The 22,368-nt window shown below is 47.8% G+C and overlaps 1 protein-coding gene across 4 annotated transcripts in view; it reads right to left on the minus strand.

Annotated features, from left to right (window-relative positions):
- LOC144763225 (uncharacterized) overlaps window positions 1-22,368 on the minus strand; it is a 268,530-nt gene that overhangs the window by 80,936 nt on the left and 165,226 nt on the right. For all 4 annotated transcript variants that reach the window (XM_078648619.1, XM_078648618.1, XM_078648621.1 and 1 more), the window contains 2 exons: window positions 19,939-20,524; window positions 19,668-19,790 (listed from right to left, as the gene is read on the minus strand). In XM_078648619.1, the coding sequence (XP_078504745.1) occupies window positions 19,668-19,790; window positions 19,939-20,058 (243 nt within the window). In that variant the 5' untranslated portion in view covers window positions 20,059-20,524. The remainder of the gene's footprint in view (window positions 1-19,667; window positions 19,791-19,938; window positions 20,525-22,368) is intronic.

Below are 22,368 nucleotides of genomic sequence, written 5' to 3' on the forward strand. Positions count from 1 at the left end.
AGATGATGAAGGGCCCACTGGAGGCGTGTTCTCTCTTGAAGTGCCTCTAGAGCGGGACCTGGAGCGACTCTGTGATGCCTAATCCGTTGGACCCCTCTTCCTTTTAGCATGAGGGTTCGTGCACACAGGAGAATGTTCTATAGACATAGACCGTCTCCCCGAGGCCAATTCTCCCTCCGCAGCCGACGCCAACTTTGGAGATCTCTGTTGCGACAGTGGCCTGTTACCTGGCAACGGAGTTGGCAAGGTCGACGTCGTTTTTTTTCTGGGTCGACGTTGATGTTGGCAATACAGGCCTCGACGTCGACGATGGAGGCTGAGCCAAGGACTGAAGAACTCCCCCTTGCGGAGACCTGTGGCTCGACGTCGAACGCCTCTGGGATTCCGATGGAGAGACTTGCCTTGACGTCGAACTTTGGTGTTAAGAAGTCGACGAGGGATGCCTCAATGTCGTAAGTCGGTGCTTTGACGTCGACGGAGGATGCTACTACAACAAGCGTCGGTGGTGCGGCGTCGACGGAGAGCGCCTCGACGTCAAACCCTGGTGATGAGGCATCGACGGAGTGTGTCTCGACGTCGAGTGCCGGTGATGAGGCTTCGACGTACTATGCCTCGACGTCGAGCGCCGGTGATGAGGCGTCAACGGAGTGCGCCTTGACATCGAACGCCGTTTACTAGGGACCGACGAAGGAAGCTTTGACGTCGAAAGCCGGTGATGCGGCGTTGACGAAGGCTGTCTCGACGTCGAGCTCCTGTGCATCAACGGAGACCTCTCTCTTGACCCTGAACGTCGCCTAGTTGACGTCAGTGGAGTTACCTCAGATCTCGACAGCGAAGTCTTCGCCGTCGAAGGAAGATGACTCGTCTTTGACATCATCTTCGCCGGAAGCTTCGACGCCGATCCCGATGCCGAAGGATAACATGTCGGGACTTCTCTCAACGTCGATCGCGTCCTCCGTTTTTTCTGTCCTACCTCTTTCAGAGAGGCCATAAATCCTTATACTCTCTCTGTCCTTGAGGGTTCTCTTAGATAAAGTCTTGCAGTGTTCACAGTTGTCTGCAGAGTGTGTCTCAGGGAGACAGAGGATACACAGAGGGTTTGTATCAGTCCTGGCCTTCTTCTTCCCACAGGAAGGGCAGGTGTCAAAAAAAGAAGGCATTTTGACAAAAATAATCCTTTTTTGAAAATCAAAAAAGGCAGCACTAACACTCTAAACCTAAAAGACGTCGAGTGAAAGTGAAAAATGTGAAGGATCACAAAGTATTTTTGACAGAAATTCAACAAAGGTAGGAGCTGTTAATCCAGGGTCCTGGCTGAAGGAGCCGGAAAGAACAACTGACCTAACTGTCACCCCTGAGGCATGATGGGAAGCCAGGGGTCATGGTTGCCTTAAAGGCACAGTGCCAGTTTTATTTGTTGAAAATGGTTTCATTTTCTATGCTATTGCTTTACAATGCAGCCTATGGGCTAATAATGTCTATTTATGAGCACTTTTCAGGATTTATGAGTGTTTTGCTCATTAAAACACAGAGTTTAATGGCTATTTGACCTAATGTGTTTTTTATATCCTTGCTTATTCAGTGCATGTATGAGTAATTACATTGTTTAGCCTCAGCTTTGGGGCTGCATTGGTGTGAGAAAAAAGGATATATGTGCATACATATATGCGGAGCTAGATATATGTGATTTCTATATATATTTTTATATTATTTCCGGGGTCCCCGCACGTGGGCGGGAATATTCAGTGCTTACGACTATTGATGAGGATCCCCTGGAATAAAACAGAATCCTACATGCAGGGAATCAAATTATCTCATCAGCTGTAGAACTACCAATTCTTAAGCTGCTTCTGTAACCACAAACAGATGACCTGATAGGTGAAGCTGTTCTAGCAGGCTGTGTCAGGTGGTAGGGCCCAGGATAAAAAAAGAGTGACGCTCAATATTGCCTCCTGATCAGGAACCAAGACTGCAATGCCATATAGCAAAGCAGCACAAAGCACTATGAACAATACATACAAGTTTTAACAAGCATTGCCAAAACCATGGTCTGATTGCACTTTAGCACTGTGGCTCAGTGTAAAGTGAGTGCGCACTCTGAGTGCGTGTGGTGAGATGGGCCTGCCCTCCCATAGGGATGCATGGGGGATATGTGTGCCCATGGTAATTCCTGAGATGAGGGGAGTGCAGGAACAAGTTTAGTATGTGCAAACTCGTGAGAATAAATGCTGCGCCATAGTGTGCGCAGATTTATTGTGGTTATTTTAGAAATGCCACTTTTAGAAGTTGGCATTTCTGTGTGCTGTGAATTGTCTGTCTGGCTTGTGAGTGACAGGTGCTGGATGGTGTGGCTGGCTCCAGGAGCCAGGATGGGTCTGCCCGGTGGTGAATAGGGAGATCTGCATGTAGATGGGTGGGAGGAGTTGCACCAGGGACCTGAATAGGGCTGTGCCTTCCCTACCACAATGCTGGCTCCACCCCCTGTGGTGCGTCTGATGTCCCTGGCCTGTCTTGTGAAAGGGAGAGAGGAGCTGAGCAAAACAAAGTGCTCAGGAGCTCCCCTGAACCAGTTGTCTGCACTCTAAAAACAAAAGATTTGGTGGTATAAATAGAGGGGTTGTGACCCCATATAAATGTTCTTGTTCTTGGACTCGAATCTGTCAGGGGCGTGCTGCTGCTGGGACCCAGGGGAGGGCTAGCCTCCCTGGGCTCCGCCCTGCCCCTGGATTCCTGGAGGACTTCTTTTTGGGACCGATCCGCCCTGCTTTGATTCCAGGTCCCTAAAGAGACTTTGGGAGCCTTTTCACGCCCTGGGAGCGCTGTGCTTATTTCCTTTGTTAGCCCTGTAAGAGGGGATCCCCAGCGTAGGGCTTCCCCCGTGACACCTGCAATGCGGGTGCCCACACCGCTTATTTTTGGGATTTTAGTGCGCAGGTGCCCACCCTGCGTCTTCGCTTTTATTTTTCAATTAATGCGGGTGCCCACCCTGCTCATTTGAGTCCAAGCGGGTGCCCACCCTGCGTTAAGTAATTCATTTTAACTCTTGAGGGAGCCTACCCCTCTTGCGCCGAAAAACAATCACCGCTGCGGCCCGAGTCGCGGCCAACCGGAAATTAGGCCTGCATCCGGGCCGGAAGGGTGCCAGAGTGATGCATCCTACGCAGGGCTCCAATGTGGTTGAGGGAAGCCCCGCGGCGTGAGGAGAAGTTTCGCCAGCTTTGAAGCGAAGCGCGGTGGCAGTACGGCGGGACTCCCGAGGTGAAGGGAGAGCCCCGCAGGTGCCGCGCTGACCGGAGAAACCTGCCCCCGCTACACTCGAGGGGAGACCAAGAGGCGAGTGGAGTCCCGCGAAGCGCCGGTGAGTACTCGCTGAATGCTACATTGTTTAGGGGGTGGTGTCGGGGCACATTGCCAGTGCCCGCCCCCTGTGCCCATAACGTGTCGTTGGCCCCCTGAGCGGCCCGCTAGCTAGAGGGCCGCTCCACCGTGGCCACCATTTGTTTAGGTCCCCGTGAGGGGCTGTGGGCATCATTTGTTCTACAGAACCCGGGTGGCTCCAATACTGGCCATCATTATTCACCAAGCCTTAGGGGCCCGTGTTCTTTCCCAATGTTTAACCCCCATGGACACATTTATTAACAGTGCCAGTGCGCTCCATGTTTTGGGGTTTATAATTGTTTAACGTGTTCACAGAGCCCCGTGTGGCTCCCATGTTTTTGGCCCCAGTATTTCTAGAGCCTGAGTGGCTCCAACGCTTTGCACCATTATTTTAAGAGCCCAGTGTGGCTCCAATGAAGGGGGCACATTTGTTTAAAGGGCCACTGAGAGCCCATGCCCCATTTTTCTATTTCCAGCTGCCCAGCAGGCAGTGGGCAGCTGCACCGTTTAGGTCTTTCTTTTAGGGGACATGTTTTAAGTCAGGAGTGAGATGCACTCCTTCGCCCCCATCTTTCACAGCTGCGCAGCACTAAGTGCCAGCTGCTATGTTTAGGCCGGCGCAAAGTGCGCACCCTTGACAGTCACTGCATTGGCAGCAGCCCTGACTTTGGACCTAGGGCATTTGAGCCCCTTAGAGATGGCCAGTTGGCCAACGGGACTGTTAGGTTTATAGGGTGCCAGGCCCTAGTGTGCTTATATAGGTGCTAGGAAATGTAATGTCTATGATGTCTTATGCACCTTGATTTATGCTTATAGATGTGATTTCATGATTATTAGGTTTTACCTACTGTCTTATGTTTTATTTGATTCTCTACTGTGGTCTAGGTTTGATTTATTCCCTACTGCAGTTTGTTAGTAAATTTGTTTCCTAATGCGAGTTATGTTTAGGAGATTATGGTCTACTATGTTTAGGCTTATGAGGTTGGTGCAGAATAGATGTCTCGCCTTATGTGATACTGTGCATGATATGAAATGCGTTACTTACCTGTAACTGCAGTTATCCAGTATTGGTGTCTTTCATAGATTCACATGCCTGAATCATTCCCCGTCGTCGAGATGGGAGTCCCCGGTACATAAATAAGCAATGTCCTATAGACATATATAGAGAATAGTAGGCCAAAAGGCCTCACATTAGTAACATATTTAGGTCCTTTTGTAAAAAGGACCAAAGTCCAGAGAAGAGCCAATCAGCTGCCACCTCCCCCTAGAACCTTCCTGTCAGGAGCCTCAGTCCCTCAGATTTTCGTACGCTCTAAGATAAGTAGGCGTGTTACTGAGAGAATTAGGTGAGTCCTTCCAGGGAAGGCGGGAGGGTTGCATGTGAATCTATGAAAGACACCAATACTGGATAACTGCAGTTACAGGTGAGTAACGCATTTCTTATCCAGTATTATGGGTGTCTTTCATAGATTCACATGCCTGAATCAGAGTAGCAAGCAATGCCAAGTGCACATTTCTGATGGAACAGCATATACAAGTCATTACATAATACATATCATGCAACTCTGAACCATCAATAGCCATCAACAATAAGCATTAGTAGAGAAATGTGCATACCAGAGTAGGATGGAGGGACGGAGGAAGGCTCACCTTACTGAAATAGATGGCGAAGCACTGCTTGTCCCATTGCTGCATCCTTCATCAGCTCTGTATCCATACAGTAGTGCCTAGTGAAGGTATGCGGCGACTTCCATGTTGCCGCCCTGCAAATGTCAATGACCGGCACCCCTGCAAAGAGTGCCATAGAAGTGGACATAGCTCTCGTGGAGTGCGCTCTCACTTTGGAATGCAATGGCTGTCCAGCTTGGTCATGGCAGAAAGCAATGGCTGCAGAAATCCATCGGGAGATGCTCTGCTTGGTAAGCGGTAGACCCTTCCTAGGTCTGCTGTAAGCTACGAATAGCTGATTAGATTTTCTGAAGGTTTTCGTTTTGTCAATATAAAATTTCAAGCATCGTTTGAGATCTAAAGAATGTAGTGATCTCTCAGCTGCTGTGCTTGGGTTTGGAAAGAAGGAACGTAGAACCACCGGTTCATTAAGGTGGAAGTCCGACGGGACCTTTGGAATAAACCTAGGATTGGTTCTCAGGATTACTCTGTCGTTTTTAAACTGTAGAAAAGGATCCTGGATTGAAAACGCCTGCAGCTCACTCACCCTCCTTGCAGATGTGAGCGCTAGGAGGAGTGCTGTCTTCCACGAGACATACTTTAGGTCGGCTCTGTGTTCTGGCTCGAACGGGTGCTTCATGAGCTGATTAAGAACCATATTTAGATGCTAGGTAGGCGGCAACATCCTTACTGGTGGGAAAGACCTGAATAATCCCTTTAGAAATTGCTTAACCAACCTGTTTGACCAGAGAGATGGACCCGTTGCAGTTCTTTTATAACGAGAAATTGCTGCCAAATGTACTTTAATGGAGGAGGTAAGATTTGCTCTGGTGAGGAGGAGAAAGGCCGAATTCCTTGATCTGCACACCAAACACAAAAGCGCTTCCACTTCAGGGAATACGTTTTGGTCGTACTATCCGCCCTTGCTCTGACCAGAATGTCTCTACAATCTTGTGGAACATTCAGATTCCGAAACTCTCTGAACTCAGGAGCCAGGCGGCTAACCTGAGAGACTTCAGATCCAGATGTTGAACTTGTTTGTTGTTCATCGTGAGCAGAGATGGATACTGCCGCAGGTGGATCGGCGGTTTCAGGGACAGACGGTGGAGCTCGGCCAAGTTGGGGCTATTAGAATTAGAGTACAAGGCTCCACCTTCATTTTCCTTAGGACTCTGGGAAGCATCGGGAATGGCGGAAAGGCGTACGCAAAGACATTGAGCCATGCGATGGAAAATGCATTCTCTAGAGACCCTGACTGGGGATGCCAACTTGCGAAGTGTGGGCATTTGGTGTTCACTCTTGTCGCAAATAGATCGATTTGTGGCGTGCCCCATCTGGAGAAGATCTGGTCGATAACTTGTTGATCTAGCTCCCACTCGTGTGACGATGTTTTCTGTCTGCTCAACGCGTCGGCGAGCACATTGTCTGTGCCTGGGACATATTCCGCCCTTAGGGCTACATTGTTGCGTATGAGCCAATTCCAGATTTTTTGCAACTTGCAAAAGAGTGTCAGTGAGCGCGTCCCTCCCTGTTTGTTGAGATAGTGCATTGTCGTAGTGTTGTCGGTCCTGACGAGCACTAGGGAGTTTTTGATCCTTGGTAGGAATGACTGTAGGGTCAGGAAAACTGCTCTCAGTTCGAGAAGGTTGATATGGAGTTTTTTCTCTGCCACGGACCATTTTCCGCTTATCTGCAACTCCTGCAGGAAGGCCCCCCAACCTTCCAAGGAGGCGTCCGTCGTGATGACATGAGGAGCTGCGGGAAGTAGGAATGTCAATCCTTGAGATAGGTTTTTTGGCGCCATCCACCAGCGTAAAGCCTTGACCATTTGCGCTATCACCCTTATACGGTCGTCGAACCACCCAATGCATTGCACCCACTGCGTGGACAGTGCCTCTTGCAGAGGACGCATCCGCAGACGGCAATGTGGTATCAGTAGGATGCACGATGACATCATTCCCAAAAGGGACTTGAAGAGACGAACCGTCAACACTTTTTTCGAGGCCACTGTCGAGGCTAGAGAAAGGAGTTTGCCTTTTGTCTCCTGTGATGGGAACGCTCTCACAGAACATGTGTCCAGGGTTGCCCCCAGAAAGGTGATGGTTCGAGAAGGCTGCAGGGTCGACTTCTCTAGGTTGAGCGTAAGACCCAGATGATCGAAGAGACTGAGACAGGCGTTGGAGGATCTGGAAGCGTCTGTGAAGGATGGTGCCTTTATAAGCCAGTCGTCCAGATATGAGAAGACTTGGTGACCGTGCTGCCTGAGGTATGCCGCCACTGGGGAGAGACATTTGGTGAAGATTTGGGGTGCCGATTTGAGACCAAAGGGCAGGACACGGAACTGGAAGTGCCTGACCGTTACTGCAAACCTCAGGCACTTTTTGTAATTTTTGTGATTGAGATATGAAAGTATGCGTCCTGTAAATTCAGTGACACCATGAAATCTCCCTCCTTCAGAAGATGCAGGACTTCTTTCAACGTGACCATGCGCGACGACTGCTTCCTCAAGAATTTGTTCAATGCCCTGAGGTCTAGTATCGGCCTCCATTTCTTCTCTTTTTTTCTGGATAAGAAAGAAACGGGAATAAAATCCCTTCCCCTTCTGTGATGGTGGTACCTTCTCTATTGCTCCTTTCTTTAGCATAACGGAGAGTTCTCGCAGAAGCAGTTGTAAATTCTTGTGGAGCATTGGGCGAGGAGGAGTTTGTGGAGGAGTACTCTCGAACTCCATGGATACGGTCGGTAGTAATTTTCTTCCAAATTTTTAGATAGTGGGTTAGTTTTCCTCCAATTCTTAATAATTGAGATGAGGTCTGGACTGGCTGGGTAAACAAGTCATCGTCGTCCTCCGTTGTTCCTCTTTTGACCTTTGCCCCGAAAGGATGACTTTCCAAATGAGGACTGTCGGCCCTGCTGCTGTTGACGCTGCTGGTATTGAGGTCTACTCTGATTGGAAGTGTAGGATGACCTGTTTTGATAACCACCTCTGTAGGAGGAGTGTCCTCTTCCTCTATTTCCTCGAAAGGACTGATTCCTAAACTGGAACGTGCCCAGCGCACTTGCAGTGTCAGTGTCTTTTTTAATATTTTGTAGTGCCTCATCAATCTTGGAACCAAACAGAAGTTGGCCGTCATATGGCATATCCAAAACTTTGGTCTGTACCTCAGGTCTGAATGAGGTCGCTTTCAGCCATCCCTGCCGCCTAACACCGCTGCCCTAGCTAGTTGGCGGAATCCTGTCATTGCCACATCCATTGCACAGTCTATCATCTCTGAAGCTGAAGTTTGACCCTCTAGAAGTATCGCTTTAACTTCTTCCTTCGAGGCATCTGGCAGTTCAGACAGGTATGGGGCTATGTCTGCCCACAGTTGTCTATTATAGCGTCCCAGAAGTGCTAGGGAATTTGCGCTTTGACTGTAATCGCTGACATTGTGGAAAATCGTTTTCCTATGTAGTCTAATTTCCTCCCCTCCTTATCCAGTGGCGCCGATAAGGGAGATGAGGGATTTCTGGAGTTCTTCTGTGCCGCCTGCGTCACCACCGAATCAGGCTTAGGATGCCCTGTCAAGCAGGCCGGTGCCGATGTTGGAGCCTTGTATTTTTTGTCCAGGCGAAGGACTACTGGCGAAACTGAAGCAGGATTTTGCATCAATTGAACTCCCTGTGTCCACAGATAATCAATAATTGGAATCGACCTTGTCGATTTCTAAAGAGGTTCTTTAAAATCGTACAGGAAGCAGTCCTGCTCCTGTGATTCCATCGTAATCTGGAAGCGTTTAGCGGCCCTTTCTACCACATTGTGGAAACCACCGATGTCCACCGGTGGAGAATCTGAGGTGGCGGGCACTGGAGATGCTGGGGAAGGTATAACGTAATCGCCCCAGTCTTCATGGACAGATTGATCATCCTGCACTTCACCTTCCTCTTGTTGTTCTACCTCCCCTTCTTCATCCGAAGACTGAGGATCAGGCACATTCACCCTTTCTTGCTGGATAACCAAGGGCGGCGGTCGTGGTCTTGGCGATGGTACTGCCGTGGCAGCCGGAGGAGCTGGAGATTCTGGGAATCTCTGCTTGTAGTCCTGAATGAGGAACCTCAGATCTGTAACCAAGGATGCTGGTAAACAGACCATAGGTGTAATTTGTGGTTGAACTATGTGCTCCTGAACATCCTCCTCATCCGAGCTTTGGCATTTAACATTTAGTTCTGAGGGGCTAGTGGCTTGAAACATATCCCCGTCCTCAGAATCCTCATCCTGAAGGAGACATGCTGGTGGTAAACGCTGCACACGGCTAGGAGTAGTTAACTCTGGCGTTAGTGTCTTTTTGGTGATTTTGAGACGTACAGAAGCTGCTTGAAATCCAGAATCACTCAACGGCAATGAGCCCGTCGACGGAGTGATCGTCGACAAAGCAGTGTCGACAGTTTTTATATTCTGTACATCTGTCATCGACGGGATTGTCGTCGTCGACTGTACTAAAGGTATCGTCGACAGTGTTGTCGTCGATGGTATTGATGCAGCTGTCGTCGGTGCCTTCGTCGACGACGATGTCTTTGTCGACGGTGCCTTCGTTGACGGTGTCTTCGACGACGAGGCCTTCGTCGACGGTACCGATGTCGGCGGTGATGATCTCGTCGTCGACGCTGTCGTCGGCGAGGTAATCGTCGACGGGATCTTGGGTGTCGACGATGATTTCTTAATGACAATCGTCGACGATAAAGCCTTACCCGCTGACGACGATGGGGTAGTCGTCGTCGATGAAGATAATGACGACGATGCTGGCGTCGTCGAGACTGTCGTCGTCGACGTTGAGACATAAACAGGAGACCCAGCTTTCCTGAACGCTGATGATGTCGTCGACGAGGTCGTCGTCGTCAGGTTCTTGAAGGTGTGAACCTCCTTGTCAGAAGCTGATTTTAACAGAGCCTCTGAAGACTTTTTTGGTGTCTTCTTTTGAGGAGCGTCCAGAGGGCTAGGGGAAGCTACCCGTGGCCTTTTAAGAGACATTTTTGAGGAGACTGAAGAGCCCTCAGTTCCCTTAGAAGAATCCAAATTATCTCTGTCCTTGAGTCTTTGGAGCCAAATCAAAAGGCGTCCCTCCCGGTCTTTGAGGGTTTTTGTAGAAAATGTTTGATATACCTTGCAGTCCTTAGCTGAATGATCAGGGTACAGGCAGTATAGGCAGTCCTTGTGTTGGTTATCTATGTGGAGCCTTTTCTTCCCACAAGAGCTACAAGCTCTGAAGAGACCTTTCTTAGGAGTGTCAGCCATAGTGTACAGCTTACACTTGAAGAGAAAAATTCAAAAGTTTGAAGAGAAAAGCTTTGAAGAAACAAACCTGAACAGAACTCCCATCTCGACGACGGGGAAGGATTCAGGCATGTGAATCTATGAAAGACACCCATAATACTGGATAAGATTTATGTTACAGGTTGATGCTGAGTATAGTGTTTGCCAGTAGTTACTGGTTATGTTCGAAGTTAATGATATATTCTAACTTCTACTATTTTTACCAAGTGATGATTCTGACAGTGACCCACGTGGCCCTGTCATGTGTAAATAATCCCCTGTAAATATTGCCCAGTGCCAGTTGGAACAGTGTATATTGTGTGATTACCATCTAATGTGTTTTATGATAATACAAAGGCTATTTTTATATATAACCTTGTGTGCAGTTCCTTTTGTGGTGTGCCTAGTAAGTTGTTACTGTGCGTGTTGTGCAAATGCTTTACACATCGCCACCGGGATAAGCCTAACTGCTCGTGCCAAGCTACCAAGGGGGTGAGCAGGGGTTATCTTTGGCGTGTAACTCCCTTTCCCTGACTAGAGTGGTAGTCTCTGCCTGGCTTTGGCGCAAGCCATAGCCAACCAGAGATCCCCATTTCTAACACAACCATTATTGCATTCACTCCTACTAGACTAGGGGTCTGCTTTGCCATTCCCCAACGGGTCCAAATTGGTGAGGGGTGATTAATTTTGCATTACGATGCATAAGAAACTGGATAAACGCAGAGATTAATTTCAGATTATTCCAGGTACACTAGGCTAAAAGAATAGCGGGGGAGGCAGGTATTAGTAATTTTTAATCTATACTGTATTAAAAACAACAGTTGTCATGCTCATTTCTAAACTAGATGAGCAGCGCTACCTTGTGGCAGACTGTCATAAGTGCAGTGTCGACAATTAAGTGATGGTGCCAAGCACCCAAAACCAATTACGTGCCAGTGCTGAGCACTGGAAACCATAGGCTCAAATTAAGCCCTGCATAGGGCTAAAGAGTAACTAGATTATATTGCAGAAAGACTACATAATGTAAGGGGTAAATTCCAGTAGAAGTTATATAGAACAGCATCTTCATTAAACATGTCTGAGTGAAACAGGCGAAGAAAAGTAAAAAATGCAAAGCTGAGGAACATCATTGGACTCTATATTCCAGAGAGGCAGGCTGTGGACAAGCTAATGGACTCAGCAATTTGTCTCCTGTTAAAACCTTTGGGCCTTATTTATGAGCCCTTGCCACACATTTATGCCACCGTTGTGTCACTGTTTGTAATGCTGCGGCGGCGTAAATAATGCGCCACATTGCTCCATATTTATGCAGAGACGCATCTTTCAATCGAGAAAGCTAATGATCCAGGGCCTAATTTTGTCCAGACTGGATTATGGCAACGCCCTCCTCCTGGCCGCGCCTCAGGCTTCTATTAATATCCTGCAGCGAGTACAGAACGCTGCAGCCAGGTTGCTCATGGGGGCTCCTAGACGGGCCTCAGCCAAACCTTTGCTGAGAGCCCTTCACTGGCTCCCAATCCAGGAGCGAATTACCTTTAAGTCACTCTGCATCGCTCACAAAACACTGCAAGGTAAAGGCCCACCGGCCTTGAGAGGCTTGATTCGCCCTTACAAATCTGCTCGGGCCCTTCGGTCCGACGGAGAAAATCTGGCCATCACACCTAGAGTGAGGAAAGCCCGCACCGGAGGCCGCCGGTTCTCGTTGAATGCGGCAAAAAATTGGAACGCACTTCCCAGGGATCTCCGGATGGAATCCTCCTACCTGAAATTTAGAAAAGCACTCAAAACCTTTCTTTTCCCTAAGACCTTCTAATTCTTTTCCCCTCTTGAGTTTTCTGTTATTAGTTCACCAGCGCTGGGACGCTTTAGGGCAGCCATGCGCTTTATAAACCCAATTTCATTTCATTTCTAGGCAGATGCGCCACTTTTTAATCCCCATTGCTACATTATACCTGCGTCATGTATAATGTATGCAGGGTGGGCGTTCCCCGCAAGAAAGGGTAATATGAGTGGTGCAGTGAAATCTATTAGATTTCACTGCGCCACTTCTCAGACGCCAATGCGCGAAAGGAATTAGTTACTTACCTGTACACTATAGTTCTCCAGTATTATCTTTCATAGATTCACATGCTTGTATCTTCCCCGTCGTCATGGTGGGAGTCTCACGGTAACAGAATGACCAAAGCAGTATCATAGAGAAGATAAAACTGCATTGAAAATCCCATAGGGACTGTAGCATTTGGTAACCAGACCATGTCGTTATTTGGTCCAAAAGTCAGCCAATCAGCATTGCTGCCCTGACCTCACACTCCCCAGCAGAAGCTTCCTGCCTCAGATTTCCGTCCCCGAGTGAGAGACATGGATAAATACCGAGAAACAGGTTCTGCCTGCGAAACGGGGAGGCGGGTGGGCGCATGTGAATCTATGAAAGATAATACTGGAGAACTATAGTGTACAGGTAAGTAACTAATTCCTTCTCCAGTATTACATCTTTCATAGATTCACATGCTTGTATCAGAGTAGTAAGCAGTGCTCACAAAGGTTTGCAGCGTTTCCAGGACAGAACCCAGAAGGAAGCTCTGCAATAAAGCAATGTTAGAATAATACATATCCATATAATACCAAGTATGCAGAGACATATATATATATAAAGATACATGCAAGCATAAGGCAAAAGTACTGAATAGACAAATTAGCAGATAATCAAATTGTACCTTATTGAAATAGGCGTTTCAAAACAGCTTGTCCCACTGCCGTGTCCTCTTTCCATGCAGTGTCCAGACAGTAGTGCTTGGTGAAAGAGTGCACACTCTTCCACGTCGCTGCTCTGCAGATGTCTGGCAGCGACACTCCTGCGAATAAGGCCATTGATGTCGCCATCTTCCTTGTGGAATGTGCATTCACCGTAGAAGAGAGCGGCTTTCCCATGACACTTTAGTATAGCCGATGATATCCATCTTGCAATACTCAGTCTTGATAGAGGAAGGCCTCTCCTTTGGCCTTCAAAAGCAATAAATAATTGTTTGGATTTGCGAAATGTCTTTGTTCGCTCAATGTAGAACTTCAAACATCTAGCAATGTCTAAAGAGTGCAAAGCTCTTTCTGCATCAGTTGAGGGATTGCTGAAAAAGGTAGGCAAAATAATAGGCTCATTAAGGTGAAAAGACGTAGGGACTTTGGGTATGAAGGTAGGATTTGTCCTTAAAATAACCCTGTCCTGGCGAAATTGTAAGAAAGGTTCTTCCACTGAAAAGGCTTGAATTTCGCTAACCCTCCTTGCTGATGTTAATGCGAGGAGCAGGGCTGTCTTCCATGAAAGAAACTGTAAGTCTGTGTTGTGGATAGGCTCGAAAGGAGGCCTCATAAGTTGCGACAGAACTGTATTGAGGTGCCATGGCACTGGTGGGCGCCGAATGGGTGGAAAAACTCTAAAAAGTCCTTTAATGAACTCCTTTATTAGCCTGGAAGACCAGAGAGATGGCTCATTTGGCTTTCTCCTGAAGCGTGATATTGCTGCTAAGTGTACCTTTACCGAGGCATGCGACAGTCCTGCCTTAGATAGTGACAACAGGTAGGGTAGAATACCTTCAGGGTGTACTGTTAACGGATGCAAGTTGTGAGTGTCACACCAGTGACAGAAACGAGACCATTTAGCTGCATATGTCTTGTTGGTTGACGTAGCTCTGGCTTGTGACAGAATATGTCTGCATTCTTGAGGAATGTTTAAGTCCTGGAATTCCCGCTCATGAGGTTCCATGCGGACAATTTTAGCGATTGCAGGTCCGGATGAAGAATCTGACCGTTTTTCATGGAAATGAGGTTCTGGAATGTCGGAAACTGCAGTTTGTTGCCCTTTGACAACCGTAGCAGTTCTGGATACCATGCCTGTCTCGGCCAGGCTGGTGCTATCAGTATGACCTGACACGGTTCCGCCCTTATTTTGCGAAGTATTCGTGGTATCAGTGGAAACGGAGGGAACGCGTAGGCAAACATGTCCGTCCAATCCATGTGGAATGCATTTCCCCTGGAATCTTGCTGAGGGTACCTGGAAGCAAACTGGGCGCACTTTGAATTGTCCCTGGTTGCGAACAAGTCTAATGTGGGAGTGCCCCACCTTTGAAACACTCTGTCGAGCTGAATGTCGTGAGGTTCCCATTCGTGCGTCACATTCGGTGTGCGACTCAGGGCATCTGCCCGTGTGTTGAGGATGCCTTGTATATGTTGCACTTGAATTGAAATGCCGTGGATTATCAGCCACTTCCAGATTCTTTGCGCCAACATCGACAGTTGTTTGGATTTTGTTCCCCCTTGCTTTAGCAGATAAAACATAGTCGTGGTGCTGTCTGTTTGAATAAGCACCGATGCATGTCGTATCCTGGGTAGGAAGGCTTGGAGCCCCAGGAACACAGCTTTGAGTTCTAGCATGTTTATGTGAAGCTGTGCCTCCCAGTTTGACCAGAGGCCCTGGATCTCCAGCTCCTGAAGATGTGCGCCCCATCCTTGTAAGGAGGCGTCCGTCGTCATCACGTAATCGTGAGTCTGAGTCACAAAGGGTAAGCCCTGATCCAAGTTCTTCTGTACCTTCCACCATGACGTGGCCACCTTCATACGGTTCGTGATGGTAATGCGATCCTCGAAGGTACCTTTGGACTGAACCCACTGCTCGTCCAGTTGTTCCTGTAAAGGTCTCATTCGAAGACGGCAATTTGGTACCAGTGGGATGCAAGAAGATATCATCCCTAACATGGATTTGTATATTCTCACATAAGTGAACCTTTTTGACTGAAGGGTCGTGGCCAGACCCATTATCTTTGTCATCCGTTCCTTGGAAGGATGAGCTTTCACTGCCTTGGTGCATATCCACGCTCCTAGGAAGTGAATGCCCTGAGCTGGAGTCAGCGAGGACTTCTCTAAGTTGGTCCTCAGTCCCAAACGTCGAAACAGACGAATGCAGCACTGGAGAGACGTTGTTGTTTCCCTGAAAGATGGACCTGTCACTAACCAGTCGTCCAGATATGGGTAAATGTAATGCCCTTGCAATCTTAAATGGGCTGCCACCGGGGCCATGCATTTGGTGAACACCCTCGGGGCCGATTTGAGGCCGAATGGAAGGACCTTGAATTGAAAGTGGCGACTCTCCACGATGAATCTTAAATATCTTCTGTGCTTCCAATGGATTGGAATATGGAAGTACGCATCCATGAGATCCAAAGACGCCATGTAGTCTTGTTCCTTTAACATTTGCAGGATCTCTTGCAATGATAGCATTCTGAATGGAATCTTTTTTATGTATTGATTCAGATCCCTCAAATCCAATACCTGTCTCCATTTCAGGGTTTGTTTCTTCTTGATGAGGAAGAAATGCGAGTAGAAGCCTTTCCCTCTGAGATGTTGCGGCACTTCCTCTATGGCCCCCTTTTGCAGAAGCGAGTGGACCTCCCTCTGCAATTCCTGATGATGTTGAGAGAGCCTGAGCACCGGGGGACGATCCGGTGGCATTTCTACAAATTCCAGGGTATGACCCCTGCTGATGACATCTAGAACCCATTTGTCCGATGTTATGGACTTCCAGTTGTTGAAGTATTGAGACAGATAGTGGTCGTTTTCCGGGATCTGCATTGTGGGGAGCGCCGGCCTGAAATCATTGACGTCTGTTAGACTGTTGATTTTTCCCCCTGGCGCCAGACTTGCCCCTAGATTACTGCTGGTAAGAGGAGTTGTAGGGCTTGAACTGGGTGTTTGAATTGTATTGCCGATAATTCTGTTGGTTATACGGCTGATATCTGTTGGTCTGATATGAGGCTCTCTGATTGAATTGACCTCTTGTACCTCTTCTACGAAAGGACTGAAACCTTCCTTGTTGAAGAGATCCCAGCGCTCTAGCAGTATCCGTGTCGGATTTGATGCCTTGCAACGCCTCATCTATATGTTTCCCAAATAAATTTTCGCCGTCAAACGTCATGTCCACAATCTTCGCTTGGACCTCTGGACGAAATGAGGTAGCCTTAAGCCAGCCTTGTCTGCGAAGCGAAACTGCTCCAGCCATCTGTCTGAAAGCCATAGATGACACATCCATGGCGATGTCAATGGATTCAGCCGCGGACTTTGCTCCGTCTTTGAGGATGGCCACCGCTTCCTCTTTCCTATCTTCCGGGAGCGCAGATAGTATGGGTGCCAGATCTGACCACATTTGTCTGTTGAAACGGCTAATTAGGGCCATAGCATTGGCTGCCTTAATAGTAGAGGCTGCCATGACTGCAAACCTCTTACCGGCACCATCCATCCTTCTTTGTCTGGTGGCACCAAGGAAGTAGCCACCGGGTTCTTAGAATTCCTCTGCGCCGCCTGCGTCACAACTGACTCTGGTCTGGGGTGTCCTATTAGACAGGCTGCAGCAGACTCTGGCGCTCTATACTTCTTTTCAATCCTTGGAACTGAAACCGCTATGGAAGCCGGTGTTTTCAAAATTTTTAGGCCCTCTTCCCAAATATGAGGGATAATTGGAATAAATCTAGCTGATTTCCTGGCATCGTCCTTGAAATCGTACAAGAAACAGTCTGTTTCTTTAACCTCCATATCTAATTTAAACCTCTTCGCCGCTTTTTCCATGATGTCGTGGAAACCTCCGATGTCTTGAGGAGGAGAGGTGGATGGCAGTGGAGATGGTGACGGGGCAGATGGCAAGATGTATTCATTCCATTCTTGTCCCGAAGCATCATGAACAAGCTCCCCTTCTTCAGGTTGTTCATCCTCGTCGGATTCCGTTAGATCATCTCGTATTGTAACCAAAGGCGGTGATCTCACCCCTTGATCTTGAGTGGTGTCCTTCGCCTTGGATGGCTGCGAAGAGTCTATTGGCGTAGCTGATTGAGGGGCGTTTGCCTCCGGGAAACGACGGTAGTAGTCGTTTATCATGAACCTGAGGTCAGATACAAGAGATATCGGAATGGAAACTGTGTCCTGCCGCTCTACCTCACGTGATTCCTCTTGTTGCTCTTCCTCCTCATTATACTCACATGTGTCTTGGAAAGACTCATACCTGGAAGATTGAGTTCTGTCCTTAAAGGAGAATACCTCCTCCTCATCTGTGTCCTGGCTCTTTATTTGGAGCTGTGAATGACTGTAGGCAGCACCTGAGGACTCCTCTCCATCTGAGTCTTGTTCCAACAGAGAAGATGGTGGGAGAGGTGAAATCTTCGTCCATGATGTGAATTCCGCAGATTTGCTGATATTCGCCGAACCCTTGGACGACTGAAAAGACCGGATTGAAATCACAGTCTTCGCCTGTGGTGATTTGAAAGCTTTTGCCGTTTTCAGTATCATTTTCGTCGACGGTGCCCCGTCGACATCCTCGTTGTCGAGCCCTTCGTCGACGATGTCGTCGTCGACGGTCTCTTCATCGACGGGATAATCTTACTCGCCGACGTTGTTGTCGTCGACGTAGTCGACGCTGCTTTAGATCCTGTCGTCGACGAAGCCGTCGTCGTCGACGGAACTGAAGGCTTTTCCACAGATTTTGAAGCAAAAGCTAGGGAACTGGTCGACGGAGCGGACCCTGTCCCTTTCTGGTCTGACAGCTTCTGCAGAGGAGTAATAGGGAGAGATGACATTGCTTTCTCCTTAGGTTTACTCTTTTTAGGCTCCACTTTCTCCTCAGAAATAGAGGCCTTTCTCTTCTTAGGTGTTATTTTAGAAGATTCTTCCCCAGAATCTGAGTCTGATATGGCCTTCTTCTTCTGAAGCCATAACAGCAAGCGAGCTTCTCTGTCTCTAAGAGTTTTGACAGAAAAAGTTCTACAGTATTTACAATCCTTAGCAACATGCTTCGGATGAAGACAGTATAGGCAGTCCTTATGAGGGTCTTCTGAGAAAAGCCTGGCCTTCCCACAGGATCTGCAAGGCCTGAACAGCCTCTTCTTAGAGCTTTCAGCCATATTGAGAAATATAGTCACACAATACCTTAATCCAGAAGTCAGGATATAAGAAGCAAAAGGTCAAAAGTTCACTCAGGAACAGTAAAATGAGCAGAGCTCAGGGAGACTCCTTTCTCACATGAAGGCGGTTGGAAATCTGAGGCAGGAAGCTTCTGCTGGGGAGTGTGAGGTCAGGGCAGCAATGCTGATTGGCTGACTTTTGGACCAAATAACAACATGGTCTGGTTACCAAATGCTACAGTCCCTATGGGATTTTCTATACAGTTTTATCTTCTCTATTTTACTGCTTTGGTCATTCTGTTACCGTGAGACTCCCACCATGCCGACGGGGAAGATACAAGCATGTGAATCTATGAAAGATGTAATACTGGAGAAACCTTATGACTGCTTCATGGCAGGCGTAAGGGTGACACAGGCCCTTTCACATGGGGCTTGCCCATGTTAAGGGACACATTGCTGGAGTAGAGTCTGTTTTCAGACACACCCCAGCAATGTGACACTTTTGCACATACAGAAACGTCAGTAATACTGACATATCTGTAACTCCTTGCAACATGATGTGCCGTATTGTAAATACAGTGCATCCATTATGTCACAAGGAGGGCGCATTGAAAAGTGTTGCATCACTGCTTTGTTGCAACGATGCAAATACCTTCTCGTGGCTCCACAAGAAGGTATTTACGGGAGAGTGTGCAGCCTTGACCACTGTTTAAATACAGGCGCCCTCCCCTTCCGTGACAGCTCATGAAGCCTTTAGTTCCTTTAAAATAGTGTTATAAAGATACCAAATGGGTATGGTTTTTTGGCATGCTTTAATTTTTTAGAATGATCTGTGGCTGAACAACATTTTGGCACATGCATTACATATAAATAAAGTGTAAGTGTAGTAGAGATCACGCATGGTTCTGAAGAAAAAAGCCAAGGGGATGGCTTTTGAAACATGTTGACCAAGTAGGAGGCAACTAATAACAGTATACCCCCTACATCTCCCCATTTGTTTATGTTTCCAGCTAGGGAAGCGAAAAAAGTAAAAACAATTCACCAGCCAGGTAACTTTTAATTTTGCACCACTATCTCTCCTGACCCTACCACTCTTACCTTTGCACTACACATAGCTTTTTTCACTGAAATCAAGTGCTCCCGTGTCCACATAGGTTGCAGCACGCCCCACCCCCCTGATGGACGGGAAGAACCACATGATGAAGCATGACACTAAGGGATTCTTAGTATGTGAGGGGTATTTTAACAACATATAGTGTTTCCCAGGGCAATTCTTTGGGCTTAACACTATTTTCCAGCCACCTTCATTACAGTCTCTTAAACACATGCTAAAAATAAAATGTTGCTAGGCAGTTTTGACCATCTTCACATTTTATAATTTGATTCAGGCAACTTACCGGCTGCTGCAGCAACTTTATGGTTGTTTTGAAGATACAGACACTAATCTCGTACAGAAGAGTCTGACGCCGGAGGATGAGGAGAAGAGTCTCCATTACTGCTAACTTGTGCTCCCATACGAGCTGAGATAAGAAAGAAATATGGCTTTAAACATCCGTTCCGCTTCCAAGCGTTAGGAATCCCAATGTCTTAGTGGCCCCACGGCCACCCTTCGCCCTCTAACTTAGTAAGGATTGAAGGACAGAGCTGCATTCCTATGGGCAGACTTACTATCTCAGAACGCTCCAAATATCCACAGCATGCAGTTGCAGGTTTATCCGGGTAGCAGGCAGCACAATAATATCGAACTCTCAGGATGGTGGATCTGTCCATTTCCTTCAGATACTTCATCTTAGGAACTGTGGCAAATTTCAGAAAAAATTGACATGTGCACGCTCTCTGCTGTGGTTGCTCAGCTGCATAGATTGTGCTTGCACAGGGATAGCATGACGGCCATCCTCATGTCCCTCAGAATTGCCGGAAGAGGAGTTGATGGATGGAACTCCTTTTACCCATGAATCACTTTCAGATTCTGCTCCATTTTCCTCCCTCTCAGATGCTGTCTCAGTATCTGCTGTCTCAGTCTCTGATCCTGCCTCAGAGGTGTCTTCCATAACCAGATCTAGGGCCAAGGCTGCAGTTATCCACCAAGACGCCATCTCTGCTGACTGGCTAATCCTTCCTTTTAAAACACTGTCCTACATGGAAATCAGAAGTATTGTTCTATATGAGGCGGTATGTGTGAGAGATGTGTGCAACAGTAAATAAGCACCAAATACTTATCTTGTTTCCTGAATCTGCAGGTTCTTCCTAGATACTGAAAAAAGTAAAAAAGAACACAGTATTATTTCACCTTGCCCCATTCTTAATACCACAGAATCATTTTGTCATGGCTTATGCAAACCTTTACTGTTGGTGGAGCTGCTGGACCTTTGCAAGTATAAAACTTATTTACTAAAACCAGATATCTCCCTTGGATCTCAAGAAGCACACATTCACGCAATAGCCCCTGCCACATTGTGAAAACACATAGGGGTCCATTAGGATTTTGGGGCGGATTGCCCCTGCCAGGCTGGCGGTGGCAATCCGCCCGACATCCTTCCCTGAATTCCCCTCCGCCATATTACAATGGCGGGGGGGACCGCAGTGGACCAAAACACCGCCCACCACTTTTCCGCCCCGGTCGCCTTGCGGCCGGGGCGGAAAATGTTTAATATGGTGGCGGTGTCTATTAGACACCGCCAGCCATATTACAATGGGCATTGTTAGATGCCTTTCCGCGGCGGCGCTGCCGCCACGGAAAGGCATGCGGTCTTCGCTCTGGGGGCCCCCTCGCGGGCCCCCAGAGTGAAGTACAGGTGGGGGGGTGCACATGGTACCCCTTCATTGTCATTTCCAAAGCGGCAGGCACCACGCGGTGCCTGCCACTTTGCAAATGAAAATATTAAAGTGCATTTTCAGCATTGTGCCGGGCGGTGCAGAGAGCACCGCCCGCCACAATGCTGAAAATACAGGATGTGGCCCGCACCCGGCCTTATGGCGGGCGGTCCCGATTTACGATAGGATGACGGGCGGGCAAAGTCCGTCCGTCATCCTAATGGACCCCATAGTGTGCAACCTGGGTCATTTTACTGCCGGGAGAGCACCCAATTATGCGACAGAGTTGACTAAACTATGCGGCAAGAAAGGTAAGTTATGCATCATAATTCGGCACATTTTGCCATGTGTCTACTGTGTTTTTTTTTTTTTAAATAAATGGGTATTTTCCCATTGGGGAGGGGGCACAATCGCCCCACCAGAGGAAATCACAATTCTTTTTTTTAAATGAGCCCCATAGGAAGAGTCGACCCATATCCTCAAGGCCGACCCATCAACATTTATTTACATTTTTTTTTAAATGTGTGCTCTCTCCTGGAGGAGGGGGGAGGTGGGAGGAGGCAAGGCGTGATCTGCCCCCCGAGAAAATGCACATTTCGAATACAAATATGGGCCCAACAGGGAATCACCTTGATGGCAGGAGGGCGGAACCCCCTGACAATTTCACTTTTTAAAAATATACATATATGGTTTTACTTCCCCTGGGGGCATGATTGTACCCCCAGGGAGAAACACTTTGTTTTTATAATTTCTGCCCCCCAGGGGGGCTGGCACATTCACCATGGGGGCTGACCCCCCCACCAAACAATGTGATTTCCTTTTGTTTTAAAAACAAAATATTTTTTTCCTTCACCTGGGGGCATGATCCAAGATCAAAAAACATTTTTTTTTAAATTGTTTGTGTCCCTCCGTTCAAAACGAGGGCCGATCCCCCCCCTAACTGCTAGTCCCTGGTGGCCTACTAGGTGTCCAAGCTGTTGATCATGGCGAGACCATGATCAGGAAACAAGCAGGATACAGGACTCACTTCCTTCTGCTCTCCACTCCGGTGAGGAATCTGTGATGTCAGTCACAAATGGGCAGTATGGGCAGTATGGGCGCGTAGGCTGACGTGGAAGAAATTCCACATCTCCCACACCCTTTGTTTTAAAAAAAGGAATCCCCCAGTGCAAGCACCAGGGGATCCGTTCCCGCCCCAGGGTTGGCCATTTGCTGACAACTGCACGTACAGGGTTAAAATCAAGAGATGACTGTGCATGTCATTAGAAATTAATACAATATCAT

The sequence above is a fragment of the Lissotriton helveticus genome, chromosome 6 (genome assembly GCF_964261635.1).
Source record: "Lissotriton helveticus chromosome 6, aLisHel1.1, whole genome shotgun sequence".
NCBI classification, from domain to species: Eukaryota; Metazoa; Chordata; class Amphibia; order Caudata; family Salamandridae; genus Lissotriton; species Lissotriton helveticus.